General features: G+C 35.8%; 10 protein-coding genes across 10 annotated transcripts; 6 read left to right on the top strand and 4 right to left on the bottom strand.

Moving 5' to 3' along the window:
• Positions 1-1,421: 1,421 nt before the first annotated feature.
• Positions 1,422-2,717, bottom strand: HYPBUDRAFT_146750 (phosphoinositide 5-phosphatase; the record flags this gene model as incomplete). Its single annotated transcript, XM_020219988.1, has 1 exon — positions 1,422-2,717. One exon carries the CDS (start codon positions 2,715-2,717, stop codon positions 1,422-1,424), a length of 1,296 nt encoding a protein of 431 aa, XP_020079471.1.
• A 143-nt stretch (positions 2,718-2,860) lies between these two features.
• On the top strand, positions 2,861-4,399 carry HYPBUDRAFT_155309 (SF3a splicing factor complex subunit; the record flags this gene model as incomplete). The annotated part of the gene is made up of 1 exon (XM_020222100.1): positions 2,861-4,399. One exon carries the CDS (start codon positions 2,861-2,863, stop codon positions 4,397-4,399), a length of 1,539 nt encoding a protein of 512 aa, XP_020079470.1.
• Positions 4,400-4,766: 367 nt separating this feature from the next.
• On the top strand, positions 4,767-6,545 carry HYPBUDRAFT_102138 (bifunctional DRAP deaminase/tRNA pseudouridine synthase; the record flags this gene model as incomplete). The annotated part of the gene is made up of 1 exon (XM_020218177.1): positions 4,767-6,545. The coding sequence occupies one exon, from the start codon at positions 4,767-4,769 to the stop codon at positions 6,543-6,545; it is 1,779 nt and encodes a 592-aa protein (XP_020079469.1).
• A 1-nt stretch (position 6,546) lies between these two features.
• On the bottom strand, positions 6,547-8,266 carry RIM21 (Rim21p). Its single transcript, XM_020220660.1, has one exon. It carries the CDS (start codon positions 8,163-8,165, stop codon positions 6,609-6,611), a length of 1,557 nt encoding a protein of 518 aa, XP_020079468.1. The 5' UTR covers positions 8,166-8,266; the 3' UTR covers positions 6,547-6,608.
• Positions 8,227-10,785, top strand: HYPBUDRAFT_151743 (Rab GTPase-activating protein). The gene has a single exon (XM_020220659.1). The coding sequence runs from the start codon at positions 8,643-8,645 to the stop codon at positions 10,719-10,721; it is 2,079 nt and encodes a 692-aa protein (XP_020079467.1). The 5' UTR covers positions 8,227-8,642; the 3' UTR covers positions 10,722-10,785.
• A 98-nt stretch (positions 10,786-10,883) lies between these two features.
• HYPBUDRAFT_151742 (uncharacterized protein) lies at positions 10,884-11,273 on the top strand. Its single transcript, XM_020220658.1, has one exon. The coding sequence runs from the start codon at positions 10,924-10,926 to the stop codon at positions 11,077-11,079; it is 156 nt and encodes a 51-aa protein (XP_020079466.1). The 5' UTR covers positions 10,884-10,923; the 3' UTR covers positions 11,080-11,273.
• Positions 10,894-11,849, bottom strand: HYPBUDRAFT_151741 (uncharacterized protein). The gene has a single exon (XM_020220657.1). It carries the CDS (start codon positions 11,840-11,842, stop codon positions 11,171-11,173), a length of 672 nt encoding a protein of 223 aa, XP_020079465.1. The 5' UTR covers positions 11,843-11,849; the 3' UTR covers positions 10,894-11,170.
• Positions 11,850-12,015: 166 nt separating this feature from the next.
• Positions 12,016-12,789, top strand: HYPBUDRAFT_151740 (uncharacterized protein). Its single transcript, XM_020220656.1, has one exon. It carries the CDS (start codon positions 12,077-12,079, stop codon positions 12,704-12,706), a length of 630 nt encoding a protein of 209 aa, XP_020079464.1. The 5' UTR covers positions 12,016-12,076; the 3' UTR covers positions 12,707-12,789.
• A 39-nt stretch (positions 12,790-12,828) lies between these two features.
• HYPBUDRAFT_102673 (peptide alpha-N-acetyltransferase complex A subunit) lies at positions 12,829-15,180 on the bottom strand (the record flags this gene model as incomplete). Its single annotated transcript, XM_020218215.1, has 1 exon — positions 12,829-15,180. The coding sequence occupies one exon, from the start codon at positions 15,178-15,180 to the stop codon at positions 12,829-12,831; it is 2,352 nt and encodes a 783-aa protein (XP_020079463.1).
• A 1,065-nt stretch (positions 15,181-16,245) lies between these two features.
• HYPBUDRAFT_146743 (uncharacterized protein) lies at positions 16,246-18,711 on the top strand (the record flags this gene model as incomplete). The annotated part of the gene is made up of 1 exon (XM_020219987.1): positions 16,246-18,711. One exon carries the CDS (start codon positions 16,246-16,248, stop codon positions 18,709-18,711), a length of 2,466 nt encoding a protein of 821 aa, XP_020079462.1.
• Positions 18,712-18,861: the final 150 nt, after the last annotated feature.

Below are 18,861 nucleotides of genomic sequence, written 5' to 3'. Positions count from 1 at the left end.
GAGATTCCATCTCGCAAAAGGGTTCTATTGTAAGCGGCATGATCATCTATCCGGGTATACCTACGTTGAAAACCACTCGGATTAATCTTAGAAGAGATTGGTTGATAACGGCTCGGGCTTAAGCTGGCAGATGGCTGAAAAGCTGGTGCAATACCTAACGAACCAAAATCAACAAATCAACGATCATTACGGAGTTGACTTCGGATTATGAGTAGTATGTAAACAAACAGCTTATTGCAATACTGATAACACCGAGAAAGTACTCGAACACAAGAACACTCATCTACATCAAAACTTAAATCATAAATTATTCTATTAAAAAGCCATAGCTATGTAAAATTATTAAGACACGTAAAGTCATGAAGAAATGAAGAAATTGGTAAAAACATTAGTTTGAACTTTTGATAGCAAATCCGAAAATATCACCAAAGAAAGAACCTTCGAATTTAGGTTGGTATTTAACTGAATTAGATCTGATTTCTTTCATAATAGCAGCTTCTTTTTCTGGAGCAGTTAATTTGACTGGAGCAGACATTGTTGAATAGTTTATATTGAATAGTTTATATCGAATAGTTTATACTGAATAGTATACTGAATACAAATATATAATAATGATAAGAACAATCTCTCTCAACTCAATGGATATTGAATCATATTTATAATAATCGACCCTGAGTCATCTTGGAGAATGAGTGCAAATTTTTCCTTGTGTTGCAATCTTCTCAGATGGACAATTTCTCGGATCGATGGGACCAATCACTGAGACACCTTTAAATTTTGCGCTAAAAAAAAAGTTGCCCAAAAAAGGCACACTTTTCTTTTTACGTCTTCGCATCTCAAAAGTCCGAAGTGCTTGTTAATCCGATCATGGCTCCACCTACGGTTCAGCCATTCTCTCAAGAGATTTAACCATCGACTCGTTTATCACTGGCCATACTCCACCTTTTTGCTCGGAGTCGAGCTACGGAGTGTGGCTATTCTCCGAGCGACCCTAGGGATTTCCCGCAACCTGGCCGTACTCTTACTCGACAAGTTCCCATCATCCGTTGTAGTTAGAGGGCAATAGCCTCTCGATTAATCCGTTAATGGCCTGCTGATGATGGGGTTCTGTGCAGTCTAGAGGCTCTAGCGTCGGAAGAAAGGAAGCTTTTCGGGGACCTACGGTCACGTGACGGCTTAAGAAAAGTATTCTAGTGCAACCGTTTTATATCTACTTTAAGTTCAGGTGAGTAAATAACTTGAAATTGAAGGTTTATTGAAGATACTACTACTGTAGAGACTATCCAGGAGGTTTTTGCAGAAGCTTAAGTCCTAGTGTTATCAATAAGTCTCCTGAGAGTCTTCTGAGGAGAAGACTTATGGGAAAGCCCCTCATCAGGACTTTAGTCTGCAAAAAAACAGAACCAACTGAAACTCGGTTTTTATTCACCTCCCCTCATATACCAATACCAACCACCAAATATTAGAGAGATAACCAAAAGATGTAATCTACCGCGTTGGCTAACTCCAAACCACATGAGATAACCAACGATCCAATCGATTAGTGGTCGTAAAATTAGTTGTGCGATATAATCGATTTTAGTAGCCTTCATGTAAATTTGGGTGGGTCCACTAATCATTTCTGATAATTGATTTGCATTCAAGTCAGCATTGTGAGATGGGTGAAGTTTATGAATATCAGATCTTTCGTTTGGTAAGATTTTCAAGTACCCACTATCATTAGTTATAATTGATTCTGGAGCTTGGAAAGGAATTTGGATTTCCAAAAAAACTGGTTGATGGTCCGATATTAATAAGTTCGGTATACTATCGTACCGGACGACTTTGGGCTGTTCTTTCTGTTTGATTGAATAAGTAGATTGAAATAAGATTCGATCGCACCAAGCTGGTGACCGTTTGGTATTATAAATAGCAGTTCCTTGTACGTATTTGTAAGTCGGACAAAATTCAATACACCCTTCATTGAATCCAGTGAGCACATCGCCTTTTTCAATGCCACTTGTTAATTCATCATGATTGTCAACTAGACCTTCAATAGATTTGGGATGACTAGTCTTTTTAGTTTGATCGTGGAGTTCAAATAATCTTTTACTGGTATCAGAATTTGGATCATAATTTTTTGTAGTTCGGTAGTTTAAATCTCCAAGTATGAAACAGTGAGTGTTTGGCTTCAATAAACTCCAGCCATCATCGAATTGTAAACTTCTCATTATATCATTCATGTTCTTATTCCGTTTAATATAATAGTGTTCGCCTTCTCCAGCACTTAAATGAACACTAGCAAACGTTATCTCAATATCTTCATCGCCATTCTTATATGAAAGCCTTAAACCAACACCTCCTTTCATCGATGACCCAAAGTATCCACAACCGCATTGAGCACTCTTCACCTTGTTGATTCTCAGAATAAATGGGGTAATTGCTATGAGTCCAATTGATCCAACATGCTCAATTGATATCGTATGAAATCTAACGGCTTCATTCGCATATTTGGTCTTGAATGCATCCAACAATAACTTGTTCAAGTCAATCATATGCTTATTAGCAATATCGGGGAAACTACCATCTAGTATGGAGCACAATTCTTGAAATCCAAATACATATATACTCGATAGAGTATCGGGCAAAACATCAACAATCTTGCTGATGAATTCCTCAGAATTCAACTTGAGCCTATTGCAATTGTAGGTAAATAGAAATAATGGAAGCTGGGACATGTTCAAAATACTTTGATATTAGAAAGATAAACCAGGGTTTGATAGTCGGGGCTGTCATTTTCTCACATTAATTTTATCTCGTTTTTTTTTTTTCTTTTGAAACTATCTTTAAGTCATCACTTCATCTTTATCTTATCAACAAAATGTCCAGATTTATAGAGCCCCAGAGATTCTTGCTCGAAGAAATTGATGCTATTGAGCAGGCAGTCGCAACACGTCTTCGCCGATACCCTCATCTACTACCTAACTCTGATACCTCATCCCAATCACAACGTCCTTCCAAAGAAACTTTATTGCAAAAACATGAACTCCGATTCTTCTTTGATAAGTACAAAAAACAATGTTCTCTATTTTTGGAAAACTACGAGAACAGAAAAGATATATTTTCCAATGAATTGAAGTCTTTGAATGACCCCAGTCGTGATTTTCAGCAATTTGATAATTTATTGAAGTTTGTTAACTCTCGACATGAAGTAGGTGATACCGATGAGATTGAACCAGCAGAGGACACCATAAGACTATACTCAATGTACTCGAGTGCTCTGCCTGACGATTTAAAATGGGTCAAACGTGGTAAAAATAAACGTCAAATGGTCAAGCGTAAACAAATTCTATCTGTTGCAGCAAGTCATATAAATATTGATTCCCTTTTCAATCCAAAAGAAGAATATGGGAAATTCATTGACTTATCAGAGCTTTTCCCCTTATATCAGTCATTACAATCTCAAGAAACTCAATCAGCTAATCAAATAACTTACCTCGAATATTTGAGTTTATTCCTGAAATTCCCTTACGATAACGTCGACAACCACTCATCGATTTATAATGACTATTTGAACAAGTTGTTGGCGTATTTATCAAATTTCTATGCCCGGGCATATCCGTATGAGAACATTTCAGAACTCTTAAATCGAATCTCCGATTCTTTCGATCCATCAGCTAATGATGGCAAACCTAACGAAAATGGTGAAGTATACTGTAACGCTTGTGATAAAGTGTTTACCAAGGATTCTGTCTACAAAGGGCATCTTGATGGTAAGAAACATAAGAAAAATATATCCAAACAAAAACCAATAAACCCGGCTCGTTTATCCGAGCATAAAATATCCCAATTGGCTTTAAAGCTCTCTCCAATCACCGAAGCTACAATATCAAATCATGAACGTAAAGCTGCTTTAACAGAACGTGAGAAAATGCTTGAAGATTTATCCACTAAAGAAAATGATCTGGAATATACCACTGCAGATGAATCATCTGACGATGAAGCTAATAATTCTGGTTCCGATTTTGATTCTGACGATGAGGATACAAAAAGTTTACCCCTTGGTATTGACGGTAGACCAGTTCCCCATTGGCTTTATAAGTTACAGGGTCTCAATCGTACCTATGATTGTGAAATATGTGGAAATGCTACTTATAAAGGACCGGTTCTTTTTAACAAGCATTTCAGCACTCCAAAGCATCAGCATGGTCTAAAATGTCTCGGTGTAGATGAAACATGTCTACCAATTTTCAAAAATATTACCAAAATCAGTGAAGCCATGGAATTATGGAAAAGATTGAAAAGAGAAAAACGAGCCCAAACTACTGATTTGGAAAATGCTGTTGAAGTTGAAGATGATGAAGGTAACGTTATGTCTGAAAAAGACTATCTAGAATTGAAAAGACAAGGTCTATTGTAAATAGAGTTTTTTATAGAGTAAATACAAATTCTTCGTAGAGCAAGTACAAGGTTCACTCCAAATAATTTATCCCTGGGTTTGTATGGTACCTGATATATATATTTTAGCTCAGCTAGCCTTGTCTAACACTAGCAAAAAAAAAAAAAATAGAAAAAGGTTAGAAATCATTCCAATGCTCATTGAGAAATACATTATAGAAAGTTTAATTCATCTCGTATTAGCATTCTGAACGCATAAACCTTTGGCCTCATATCACCACCAAATATAAGCTCGCTTTTTTCAGTCTATTTGTTGAAAGTTTATGAGGTTGAGTCGGATACCCTTTTTTAATCGAATTCCAAGAAGTTTAAGAATTAAATTATATCAAATGGTTGGATCGCCAAATCCTGATATCAAGGGAACCAAACGATTGAACTCCCCTGGGCCTGCTAATAATGGTGCCCCCCAACGGGATCAATTAGGTTTCAGAGTCAAACGACAAGTTCTAGATAAATTAACAACCACTGCTTACGAACAATTGGGTGAAGATTCATATGTTGATTCTACGAATACTATCAATAAGCATAAAACTATAGAAGAAGAAGAAGTTGAAGGTGCAGGATATTTTATTGATGGAAGATTAAGAAGAGTTAATCCTTACTTTTTCACCTATATGACCTATTGTAAAATGAGATGGAGAGATCGAAAATTAGTTGATATTTTTGTCAATGAGTTTAGAGATCGTGAACCAGAGTTCTATAAAAAAACTATAGCTTCCGGCCAAGTGAGTCTCAATAAAGTACCTGCAAATTCTGAATCAGTAGTTAGAAATGGAGACTTGATCTCTCATAGGTGCCACAAGCATGAACCTGCCGTCACGTCTAGACCGATCAAAATCGTCCACGAAGATGATGATTTAGTTGTTATTGATAAACCTTCAGGTATTCCAGTTCATCCTGCCGGACGATACCGCTATAATACAATCACCAAAGTTTTTCAACACGAATATGGGAAAATCGTCCATCCTTGTAATCGACTCGACAGATTAACTAGTGGTCTTATGTTTCTTGGTAAAAATGCCAAAGGGGCTGATAAATTTGTTCAACAAATTAAAGATCGCTCCGTTAAGAAGGAATACATTGCGAGAGTTGTGGGTAACTTTCCGGTTGGTGATGAAAATTGTGAATTGACTGTTGATAAACCATTAACTACTATAAATCCAAAGTTAGGGTTTAATCAAGTTGACCTTGAAAATGGTAAAGAAGCGCTGACCGTTTTTAAAAGAATATCCTATGATATAAAAACAAATACATCCGTTGTTAAATGCCGCCCGTTGACAGGAAGAACTCACCAAATTAGAGTCCATTTACAATATATTGGCCACCCAATTGCTAATGACCCTATCTACTCCAGTCCTAAGGTTTGGGGAGATAACCTAGGCAAAAATGGTGAATGTAACCAAGAAGAGATAATGGAAAATTTGGACCGGATAGGTAAGTCTATTGCTTGTTCTACTTGGATTCATCCTCAGGAAGACGGTGAAGTTTTACTGGGTGAAAAATGTAAAACATGTGAGTATGATCTTTATACTGATCCAGGCCCCAATGACTTAGATTTATGGTTACATGCTTACAAGTATGAAGCAGAAGATAAGTCTTGGTCATATAAAACTGAATACCCTGATTGGGCTATTGATCCACATAGAGAATTCATGGAGCTAGCCTTAGAAAATGCAAATAAATGTGGTGAAACTCAAACTCAATTTAATGTTGGTGCTTTACTCACTTTAAATGGTGAAGTTCTTGCAACTGGTCATTCACGAGAACTTCCTGGTAATACTCATGCTGAACAATGTGCACTAGAAAAGTATTTCACTAAGACCGGGAAAAGAGAAGTACCTCCGGGGACCGAAATCTATACAACCATGGAACCATGTTCCTTAAGGTTGAGTGGTAACGAACCTTGTGTCGATAGAATTTTGCAAACTCAGATCAAAACATGTTTTGTTGGAGTCTTGGAACCAGATATTTTTGTGAAGGATAACACTGGTTATAAGAAGTTGACGGAAGCCAATGTTGAATATATCCATATCCCAGGGTATGAAAAAAAAGCTTTAGAAATTGCTACAAAAGGTCACGAAAAGAAAGAAGAAACGGAAACCAAATAAAAGTCATTATTCATACATTAAATAGAATTAGGTTGTCTTTTACATATGTACGTATGGTCTAGACTATGAGTCATCATCTGAAGTATTCAAGATAACTTCTCTTCTAGAATAAACAAAGACGTCTCTTCGTCTACCACCATTTGTTGTTTCGTTTGTAGTTGTAGTTGTTGTTGGATTATTAGGGGAGGTGTTAGTTGTAAGATGCGGATCAGCGTCCCTATCACTACTAGAAACTGGGTGATAGCGACCCTGACTTTGAGAATTTTGAAGATTCCCATTTTGTATTCCAATTGGAGGAGTGGAAATACTGACTGACCTGGGAATTGCTAAACCGGTAGCAATAATTTTATCGGTCAAGTTCAAAAATGTGGATTTGGCATTTCTAAAAGAGCTTACCAATTTTGTTGGCTTTGATGGTTGATATAGTGGTGATGTTCTATAGTTTTCAGAATCTTGACGTTTGGCCTTGTTGAATTCATGTGTAGGGTTATTTCTGACTTCAAGATCTTCACCGCCATCACTATTCTCGTTATCTGTATCTTGTTCAACGAAAAGCTCGAAACGGTCAAGTTCGTACATTTCATCCTCGTAAAACTTTCTGCCCAAAACCCCTTCCTTTTCTTTTATTTTCATGATCATATTAAATTTATTGCACCATTCCCAAGGAATGACAACACAAATCACGTAAGTAACTACTGAAAAAATTTCGGATAATTCGTACACCCAAGCATTTGCAACATCAGCGATGAAAAAAGCCACCGGACTATAAATAAGGATGATTGTTAATAAAGACAATAGCCAAATATCTTTATTGGCTATTATATAGCTTATTTTACTTAATTGGAAAACCGAGATTAAAGCAGCATAACAAACAGCCATTGCAATTCTTACTAAATAAATGAAAGCCGGTAAGATATCTCCAGCTTCATTTTCTTCGTCAAAGTTATGAAATTTAGTGACAGCCCAAATGACCTGGGAAGTGAGACAAGCAATGATCCCAACGAAAAAGGTTAATCGTTTATCATTTTGTCTCAGAAAGATTCTCATAATCACTTGGACTTGATTAATTTGCAACAATATCACCACGATCAAATCAAAAATATTTAATACTAAATTGTCATTGATAGATTCTAATAAACTAGCACCATGAAGATAACCCACTCGTTGTTGATTATGTAGAATCGTTAGCGACTTAACTACGGTTATCAACAAGAACACCGATGAAAGAATTGTGGACGACTTCAAAAGTAGTGATGACTTTATAGTATAGTTTGTGAGAATGAACAACGTTAAAAACCAGGTAATCACTGCCAGAATGGATATTGAGTAAATTATAGGAACTACGCTATAAGCAAATGATCCACGATCACCTTTTCTCGTATACTCTTCCCAAGATCGCCGTATTGTCGGTAATGACTGACTGAACTTTTTCAACACTAACCCCATGTTCGTATTAAGCATGGGAACAGCTCCCTCGTAGCAGTTTTGCTGATATATGGCTCCTTTAATATATTCAACTGGGGTATCTAGATCATGAGATACCAAAAGGCCCTCTGACAAATCCATGGGCCTGCACGAGTCATAAATCTTCGTGATCCACTTAGTGTTTCTCCAGTACATTTTAAATGACTTCTTCTAGCGATAAATATCCCCCTAAGCCAAAAGAGCTGGTAAGTTGTTTCAATCTTGTCAATTATTATCAGTTAGCCTTGGCTTTTGAGTTTGTTCTTTTGTGCTGTGCTCAAAGTACTTTTAGTTGAAAATGTGAGATTTTTAGGGCCCTAAAAAAGAGAGCGAAAAACAAAGAGCACTGAAACTCAGTGAATCTCTACGACTTTACTAGGAAGAAGACATTGGAAGTTCAGTTTGAAATTATCTTCTTCGTCTTCACCGAGGACTTCCACAAACCGTCTAGATTTCAATATCACTGAGTGTTTATTTGTGGTTTTGGCCTTAAATTGCTTATATTAAGTGGAAGCTTCTAATTAGAGTTGGAACAGATAAAATTTCAGTTTTCAAATTCAAATCTAGTACAATTCGTGTTTCAGCTGAATCTAGATTAAATAGTCCCCTCCTTATATTTGAAGACCCGAGAGAATGTCGAAGAATGAAACTAACAAGCATATTGGCAAGAATACTGATGCAACCGAAGCATACTCTCATGTGAAGAGCGAGGATCCGTCTGATTCTTTATTGACTCCGAGAAATAACCATCAAAGGTCCGAATCTTCATACTCGCGAAACTATTCTCTATTGGATATATATGGAGTTGATTCACCATCAGTGGAATCGAGTCCTGAAATGTCTAAGAAGAAACTAGTGATTGACACCGTGGTAGCTAATGATTTGGGTGAAGATAATCTAGATTCTCCTAGCACTGGTGTGAATACTCCGGCCACTGCTATTCAAGAATCTCTTCCCCTGGGGATTCACGGTAGTAGCGGCCTTCATATAATGAGTCGTGAAAATAAAAGCAGTCCTTATAATAGTGGTGCTACAGATGAGACTTATATAACTTCTGCTCCTATTATTAATCGAGAGAATTTCGATGATATGGAGAGTCATAATGAAATGGTTAGTAATAGTGATACTGTAAGCAATTTCCATTTTAATCAGATCAATAATACTTCAAACACTAGCATTAATAATAAACCTCCCATAATTAAAGAACTGCTGCAGGAAGTTCCCATAGAAGAAGCTCAACCAATAAGTAGAGATACAAATGTTAAACAGATTCCAATAGAAGGATCCGTTCAATCCGATCCAAGAAATGAAGACCATGACGTCTATCTTTCAGTTCAAAATGAAGAAAGCATAGACGAATCATTAGCCTCTGACTTCGACCGTTATGGATTCAGAAAGGCGTCCTCTTTCCATGATATTTCCAAAGAAGAATATAATGAATGGTTTTCCGAATATACAACGCATCTTAGCCGAAGAAAGAAGAAATGGGAATTGTTAATGAAAAGTCATGGCTTATCTATTGACCCCACCGGGAAAACTCCAATTAGGTTTCCTCCTAAATCAGATCGAGTTAAAAAGATGATAAGAAAAGGCTTACCACCCGAATGGAGAGGTAATGCTTGGTTTTTCTACGCTGGAGGTTACGAAAAATTGAATAAAAATACGGGCATTTATGATAAAATTGTTGAAAATACTACAGGCATTGAAAATAAGGATACCGAAGTCATAGAAAGAGACTTGAACCGTACCTTTCCAGATAATTTTCACTTTAATAAATTCACAGGCACGGATATAAAAAATGATTCAAATAACGAAGAAACCAGCATGATTAAATCGCTTCGCCGAGTACTTATAGCATTCGCACACTATCAACCTCAGATTGGTTACTGTCAATCTTTAAATTTCCTTGCCGGATTACTTCTATTATTCATGAGCGAAGAACATGCTTTTTGGATGTTAGTGATCCTTACTGAAAGGATAATTCCTAAAGTCCATTCCGCAAATCTTGAGGGTGTTCATACGGATCAAGGGGTTCTTATGTTGTGTGTCAAGGAGTATATCCCTCAACTATGGGGGGTTTTGGGTAAAACTTTTGAAGGCGAAACATTATCACCAGATAAGATCTTATCAAGATTACCACCAGTAACTTTGGTTACATCTTCTTGGTTTATGTCGGTTTTTGTAGGTGTTTTACCATTTGAGAGTGCATTGCGAGTATGGGATATTCTATGGTATGAAGGTTCTAAGACCATTTTTAGAATATCGTTAACTATTTGCAAATTATGCTTCGATCATCCAGATTTTCAAGCTACCAGAAGTAATGGTGGTGGATCAGAAACCGAACAAATTGAGCTATTCCAATTCATGCAAAATTTCCCAAAAACGATACTTGATCCAAACTTATTAATTGATAATTGTTTCAAAAAAATTGGAGGTTATGGATTTGGTTCTCTCTCTCAAGACGAAATTAATAAATGTAGAGAATTTGTTTCCAAACAAAGGGCTAAATTACAGAATAAAAAGCAGGGGGTTGTCACTGCAGGAATGAGTGAAGAAGAAAGAAAAGCATTGAATAGCTCTGGTAGCTTAGATAATGCTGATGACGATATTCACGACATTTATGGATTCAATAGATCCATCATGAGTGGAGTCGCCTGGAATAGAAACATCAGCAACAAAATGAAGAAGAAATTTGCTAAGAAACAACGCTAATGACAAACAAAATTATATATATATATATCTTATTATTTATAAAACAGGTTAATCAAAAATCAGCTATACTTCATTTGCAGTCGATTGGTGTAGAAGAACCATTTTCGAGTGAGAACTCGTTGACAAAAAAAAAAAAAAAAGTATCAGAAAACACTGGTAGCTCAGAAGACACTGCAAGACCGTATTATATCTTGAGACAAAGATGATCCAATACCCATATTTGATCTCCAGAGTATCTGACCCTTTGCTTGCATTATCTATAGGAGTGGCTGCTTATTATGTATACGAACGCAGAGCCGGAAGACCTGATGGACATAGATTGAACGATTTGCTATCCAGAAAATACGGGAAGAACTAAATTACAAACTCTATTTAACGATGTTACGAACTTGTATATACTCAGTTATTCAACTTATATAAGAAGTTTATAAGAAAAAGAATAAAATATTTCAACTAGCCCAGTTGTTTTGTAGTTTATGAAAAGCTTTATCGGCCAATACTTTACTAGGTAAATCATTAAGTAAGACTTGGTGAAGCTTATTCCATGTACTTGGAGAGATCTCCAATTTCCCTTCGTCAGGGTTAGGAACAGATACGCTATCGTCCAAGTCTTTCGATGGCTCTGTTACCGGAGTTGAGGCTCCTGGTTGTGAATTTGAAATTGGAGTAGAGACCATTACCATAAAAGTTAACCCATCAGTTACAGATGGAACAGATGAAAGTATAGTGGAATCTTGGATGACTTTACCTTTGATCATCAATTTCAAGTCGGTGGTGCTGACATTGGTATCCTTTAAATTCGAAACAGAATCGATAAGATCAGTCTTGACTTTATATATAGAATGAGTCAATGGAACATCACTCAATTGGGTTGAAAACTTATATGGTGGTTTTATGGACTTAAAATTCAAAGTTACTGCTTTATTGGAAGCTTGGTCATCTTCTCCTCCCTTAGGTAAAGATGCTTTAATTTTTGGCAAAGAAGGACCCAATGATTCTAACTTATTATAATCATCAGTCGAGAGAAAAGTGTTGGAGGGAGCATCAGCAGATAAGTTGATGAGCTGTAAGAAAGTACTCACAAATTGCTTTTCCTGAGAAACCTGAGCTACTTCAGACATGGTCTATCAAACGAGGTTCTTATAAGCTTGTCTTTCAACTTTCAGACTATCGAGATCAGAAAGCGTATGAATAAGGAAAAGTTCACTGGGAATGTACACCCGTACACCTTTATAAGTGAAAAAAATTAAAAGTGGAAAAGGTCATATGCCAACGAAGACCAATTCATTGAACAGACTGTTCTTTCCCACTAACGGCACCAATTGTGGTATACTGCGTTAAATTAAATTACCTTTATGAGTTTCTTCAAATCCTTCAGGTCCAGTAATCAAAATGGACAAAGTTATCTTCCAGTATCGCAGAATGATACTCCAGTTGGCAATTCCGGCACCTCGAATAACTTCAGATCAAAGCTTCTGAAATTGAATCCTTTCAAGTCTAACTCAGTATATCTTGAAGATGAAGATAACTATGTGACTTCGGAGCCAGGCTACTTTGAATTGTCAAGATGGGATCGAATGTTGATCTTTGGATTGACGTTTGCTGGTTCAGTATGCTGCTATTTGATCTGTATATTCTTATTTCCAGTTTTGTCATTAAAACCCAGAAAATTTGCCCTTTTATGGTCGTTGGGTTCCATCTTCTTTTTGGTAAGTTTTGGTGTTCTACAAGGGTTTCAAGCATATGTGTTACATTTACTACTGTCAACTAGAATCATTTTCACTGTGACTTTTATTACCAGTATTATAATGACTTTGATTAGTAGTTTATCTTTGAAAAGTACAATACTTTCTATAATATTTGCCGTACTACAATTGATAAGTGCGATTTGGTATACTGTTAGTTACTTCCCTATGGGTCAACAGACTTTGAACTTGGCTGGTAATGTTGCAAGAAGTCAAGTGGACAGTTGGATAAATTCGTAAGTAGATATATAACATAAATGCATTTAAGAGAGAAAAAAACCCGCTATTATTTACTCTATATGATTGAAAGCGAAATATATGAACTTTTTCAGTCTAAAATGATGAATAAACTCCTTTCATACTTAGGCGTAGATTTCTTCAAACTTAGCTTTACCTTCACTCAATTCAGGAAAAATTCCTTGTAAACCTTTTTCAACTACTTTTGCAATAGCAGCTGGTGAATTAGGATCATTTTCAGCAGCATGGAGTAATTCAATGGCAGATTTAGCAATAACTTTGAATTTCTTGTCTGGTTGGCCTTGTTTCAAGATTCGATCGAGATTTTTCAATGCTTGTAAGGCCAAAACGTATTTGCTATTTTCTTTATATAATTTGAAAGCTAATTCCCAAGTAATTTGATAACTATCAGCTTCAGTAGTCAATTTTTTGATATATTCTAATAACAAATCAAGAATTTTACCATTTGCATTATTAACTAAGTCAGTTAATAATTTGGCACCTAAAGGATCGGGGTCTTCTTTAGTAGATTCGACTTTTGAAATTAACTCAGCTTTTCTTTTGATATTTTGAGCCTTTTCCTTCTTCTTTTTATTCTTGTTGCTCTTTTTAGATTTAGCTGGAGAAGATTCCTTATCTTCATTTGAAGCTTCCATTTCTTTTTGTTTTTGTTGTTGCTCATAGATTTCCCAATAGACTGAAGACAATCCTTTGATGGTACGAACATAAATTGGAGTGGAATGTAATTTATCTTCCCATTTCAAGGTTTCGATGTAGTCTCTTGGAGTAGCACGTCTCATACAATAGGAATGGAAATCAAATTGATCATCAAAGAAGATTTTGAAATTGTCAATGACTGCATGGTATCTTTTCAAAGCCAAACCTTTGAAGATATCGATATTTTCTTTTAATTCTTGTTCAGCGGCTAAGGATTCTTCCGATGAATCTTCTGGGGATAAATCTTTCAATTGTTTTTCATAGTCATGATATATTCTAGTGTAAGCTTCTGCGCTTTCAATAAGGACCCAGTTGACTTGCATCAAATGTAAATCTTTACAGCCATTGACCGCATCATCATCTAACTTGGTGAATAAAGAGATACAATCAATGGCTTCATTAACTTTGTTTGCTCTTAAAAGGTATTTTGTAGTTTTAGAATTGATGAAACGATCTTGTAAATCCAATTCACGAGCTTCGTTCATTATTTGACTTGCCTTTTCATAATCACCAAAGTGCTTTATGATACGAGCTTTAACAATGTAAAGTTCAACCAAAGTTGGTGAATGATCCAAAGCTGAATCGATATAGTCATTAGCCTTCACCAAATCATTCAAGTATAAATAATGTTGAGCCAAGAAGTATTTTGACCAAACTGTAACAGTTGGATTTAAAGAAGGTGCTTGAAGTTTGAAAAATTCCAAAACGATTTTTTCGATAACTTTTAATTTTTCAATGTTTTTGTATAAAGGCTTAATATTAACAAAAGTAGAAGGGACTCCCCTTTTCAATTGAGATTCAACATAATCTCTAGCCTTTTGTTCAAAGCTTGGATGATCGGAAGGTAAAAAAGTTAATGGGATGAATTTAGGAGGATCTGAGCGAGGGTAGAAACGAGCCAATTTTTCATATAATTTTAATCTATATTCAAAAGGTTTAGATGAAGTACCTAAAGCGGTTTCTAATAAGGTATAATAATCAACATTATCAGGGTTTCTTTGTAAAAGTTGGCGATAAATTAAGGAAGCTTCTTCATTTTGACCTAGTAATACAAGGTACTTAGCCTTGTATTCTAAAAATGATAATCTATCAGTAATTTCCTTTTCATCTTTTTCTAAAAGTTCTAAAGCTTTAGTATAATTTCCTGCTTCATTAACGATATAATTTTTATACAAGCAACATTCTGATTGTTCGTATAAATCTGCTTCGGTCAAATGAGGTTTGATAATGTCTTCAATCTTGGTTAAAGTATTAACTGCTGCATTATAATCTTTATTTAAATGTTGAGCAATGGCAGTAGCAGTCCAATTTGCTCTATAACCAGGTTGAAATTCTAAATAAGCTTGTCTAGTATCTCTCAAATTCTTATAGTCTCTAATTTGAGATTGCAATAAAGCCAAATCACGTAAAATGGCCCTATTTGGTGATCCGTTATCAATAGATGCCTTAAGCCATTTGGCTGCTTCTGGGTAATCATCAATTGTTCTGAAATAGATCCCAGCAAGATGATCAACCAAGTAATTACCAGGCTCTTTACTAACTGCCTTAGTGATAAATGGCTTTGCTTCGGCCTTATGTCCTAAATGGTGATTAAGAACCCCCTTCAATGCCAATGATTCGGCATGAGATGAATTCTTTTTAATATTGGCTTCAACTAACTTCAATGCCTTCTTATACTGTTTGCTGTCAAACAACTTCAAGGCCTCACGGAAGTTGGCATCCTCCTTATTCGCCAAAATGGGATTATTTCTTGCAACCATCGTCTGCTGTTCGTCGTCTTGGGAGATAACTATCCAATTTTTCACCAAGGCCGTTTTTTTTCTCTAAAGCGTCGGAATAGACTTAGTCTGGGGGGAATCGCACGACCCGAACAAGGAGGAAAGAAAAGATTGCCTGGTGTATGGGTGTTGTGTGTGTGGTGTTAACACACCTAGTCTCTTTCTATTAGGTTAATCCACTATAGTAGTAGTATTAATATTAGTATCTGTTTTATTGGAACTTTTTATTTGAAAAACAGATCGAAACATATAGTCAATTTAATTATTATCTTATTAGAAAATGTATTTACTTATATTTAAGTATTTATATTGTCCTTACTTATATTTAAGTATTTATATTGTCCTTACTTATATTTAAGTATTTATATTGTCCTTACTTATCGTTGTTAACATCGAAAGCAAACTATTTATCTTACCTACTAGATTATTAAGTAGTGAAAGTATTCCTTATACAAAAAAGGCTACTATTGATGAATCTACGCGTACTTACCAATAATAGACAGGGTGCACGGCTTTTCCATCTTGAGATGTACGGGTGCGGCAATTTATATGGGACCAACTTTTTTTTACAACAACTGCTTTTTGCAACAATAGACAACCTTGAGAAGCAAGCACCGGACGGCGATCTCAAAGCAGAAGAGAGGAGAACTCACTGTTGAGTGGGCCAGCTCTGCGGAATGACACTCCCCGGATTTGAGGTTTTTACAATGGTCAGCCGTAGCCCGTAAAGTGGTAAGGTTCGACTGTTATTGTTTCGGCAGTGGAGATATTGATACAAACCTACTTTCCGAAGCCGCTAACAAAACAAAAAAAAAAAAAAAAAAAAACAAGAAATCGAGTTAGATAAATAGATTTAGTTCGTACAATTTTTGAGCTACTTATATTATAACCCACCAAAGACGATAACTTGTTGAAGGACCCAGCTTTTCTATCCAACTTATTCCATATGACCCATTACTTGCAACTATAGTTTTAGCGAAGAATCTTTTAATAATTGTCAAGGAACTTCCTCGGATTTTAATTGTATATTTGCTTCACTAGTACATTATGAACCAGTCCAAACTTAAAACTTGTGATTTTTGCAGAAAACGTAAGAAGAGATGTCACACAGATCATGGGGTTGGCTCGTGCACCAACTGTATCCATGCAAATGTTGAATGTATCTATTCATTTGCTAAGAAACGAAGACCTCGAACCAAGACCAAGGTGATTGCCAAAAATTCGATTGATCAGTTAAATTCCAGATTGTCATCTTTGGAAGGGCTTATTCTGCGTCTTGTTACACAGTTCTCTGGTCCTGAATGTATTGATAAGGGCAGAGAGTTCTCGAAGGAAGTCGTTTCCCCGGACTCCAATGATTCTAACAAGCACTCGGGTGGTCAGATTATTGACTCTATCAAGGATAAGAAGATATCGCATACCGAACCCAAGTGTTGCTATTCTGGTTATCCATGTTCAATAATCAATGTTTTATCAAAGAAAAGTTTGCTTTGGGTTCAAAAAAAGCTAGACGGCGATATATCAGCAATCAAACCATTTATAGGTATGCCCCGGGCATTTTTCAAATCGGTAAGTGTGTTGATGGGTGCTTGGATGGATCCAAAAGCACTTGAATTGATACATGGTTACACCCCTTTACAATCAGTTCTACCAAAAAATCCCGAAATTGTACTTCAAATATTGGATGCATTCCATAATGAGAATTTTGCAAATCATTTGGTTTGTAGGGTGGATAAAATTAAACATTTAGCCATAGTTTTTTATCAACAGGATCCGTCGAAAACATTAACTCAATCAGAATTGTTCTTAATTCACATTAGTATTGCTGCTTGCTTAATTAATAGATTTACAATCAATGATAAAGTAACAAATAATTATTATACCTTGGCTAAATTAGATCAAAATTATTTGATTTCTTTGAAGAATAAATGTTTCCAGCAATCCTTAATCTATTATGATAATGTCAAAAACAACAATGAGGGAATTGAGACAATACAAGCCTTTCTTATTCTTCTAGGTTATGTTGACGCAAATTTCGCTCACGATGATAATATTCCTCATCGGCTTGCAACTGATATCTTACGACATTCAAAGATCATTAAATTACATGATCTGGGAATGTTGAAAAACTTAAGCCAAAAGGATGCTGACGAAAGAAGAAGACTTTGGTGGTGTTGTGAGCATATGGATTCTGAAATGACTTATAGAATTTCAAAAACTACAAATTTATTCAATGAAGATTTTACTATTTTAACCGATGATGACAATTACTTCTTACCAACTCCAAAATTCCCCTTTATGAATGGCAGTGGTCCAACTTCTAAAGATGTCTCAAAAGTCGTTGATTTTGCCTCATTGAATGGATTTCAATATTATTATGGTTTTTACATCTTAATGTTGAACAGGATTAGAAGATGTGTTTTCAGATCCTTAAATGGTACGTTCGTTCAAGATTCCTCATCAATCTATCGGGTTTTAGAAATAATCGAAGATAGTAATCAAAAAGTTGGCAAATTAATTGACTTAATGGGTAGTGAAAGGCCACTTTTTTATAATGAAGCAAATTTTGAAAAAAACTTAAGTAAATGTTCACTTGGGGTAAGTGAAACTTTTGAGACGCCTAATGGGTCCTATTCAATTAGCTTACAAGATAAGTTATTTTTCCAAATGCTTTATTTTAATCACTTATTTTTAACGAATCGGCTACCTATCACGAATAACGAAAATAATAAGGAGACTCCTTCAATTTCAAAATCAGTTCATATCTCGTTAGAAAGCGCAAGAACCATTCTACACATAACTTTGCTAATTGATAAGTTGACTGATCAAACTGGCAATTTTTCGTCTTGGATATCCTCATATCAAATGTCGGCTTTTGTGGGGCTTGTGGCACATTGCTTAAACTTCCCAAATGATCTTCAAACTCAAACCGATTGTGCTTTATTAATTAAAGTATCTTTTTTCTTTTCAAAATACGCTTCCTGTTGCGAAAGATTTGAAGATTTAAGTAATCCTTTATTAAAGAATTCAAAGAAAATACCTTCAAAAACAAGAATGATAGATATTTTGATTAGACTGCTTCTAAAAGCGTTAGTCGCCTTGATAAAGAATGACTCCGGATATGACATATCAGCCCAATTTGCAGGCTTATCAGACCATTTGAATGCCTGTGAATCAATGTACCCTGAACTCTTTTCTATCTCAGATGATCTTGTCAATACTGCTCCTTCCACTACATTTACCCCCAACCATACTTCAAAAAAGCCAAGCTTGGCTAATCTTCTCAATTCTGACACTGCTAACGGCCATAGTAGTGGCACTTCCACTTCAGAATCAACAAGTGATCATGGTCCCTTTATATCTGCTAATCGCTTTATTGAAAACTTGGGGGACGAAGAATTGGCTAAAATTTTTGCTCTGAGGCTCTCCGGACTTCCCAGCTTTTTCTTTGACGCTGACCCCAATGAAAATCACGCTTTATCTCCCTCTAATTACCTCTCTGGCCTGTCTTAATTCAATAGCTTCCTATATATAAACTCGTCTGATCCACCAATTGAAAGTTGCAGCCATATTCAGTGTTTATTTTTATAATTCAATTCTCGGGTAGTCTCTGTTTTTTTTGTTTTCCGCTTTCCGTGGGGTTTGTTTTGTCGGAGATTGAAA

The sequence above is a fragment of the Hyphopichia burtonii genome (genome assembly GCF_001661395.1).
Source record: "Hyphopichia burtonii NRRL Y-1933 unplaced genomic scaffold HYPBUscaffold_1, whole genome shotgun sequence".
In the NCBI taxonomy this organism is placed as follows: Eukaryota; Fungi; Ascomycota; class Pichiomycetes; order Serinales; family Debaryomycetaceae; genus Hyphopichia; species Hyphopichia burtonii.
The sequence above is the reverse complement of the archived record's forward strand: the minus strand, read 5'-3'. Positions and strand labels throughout refer to the sequence as shown.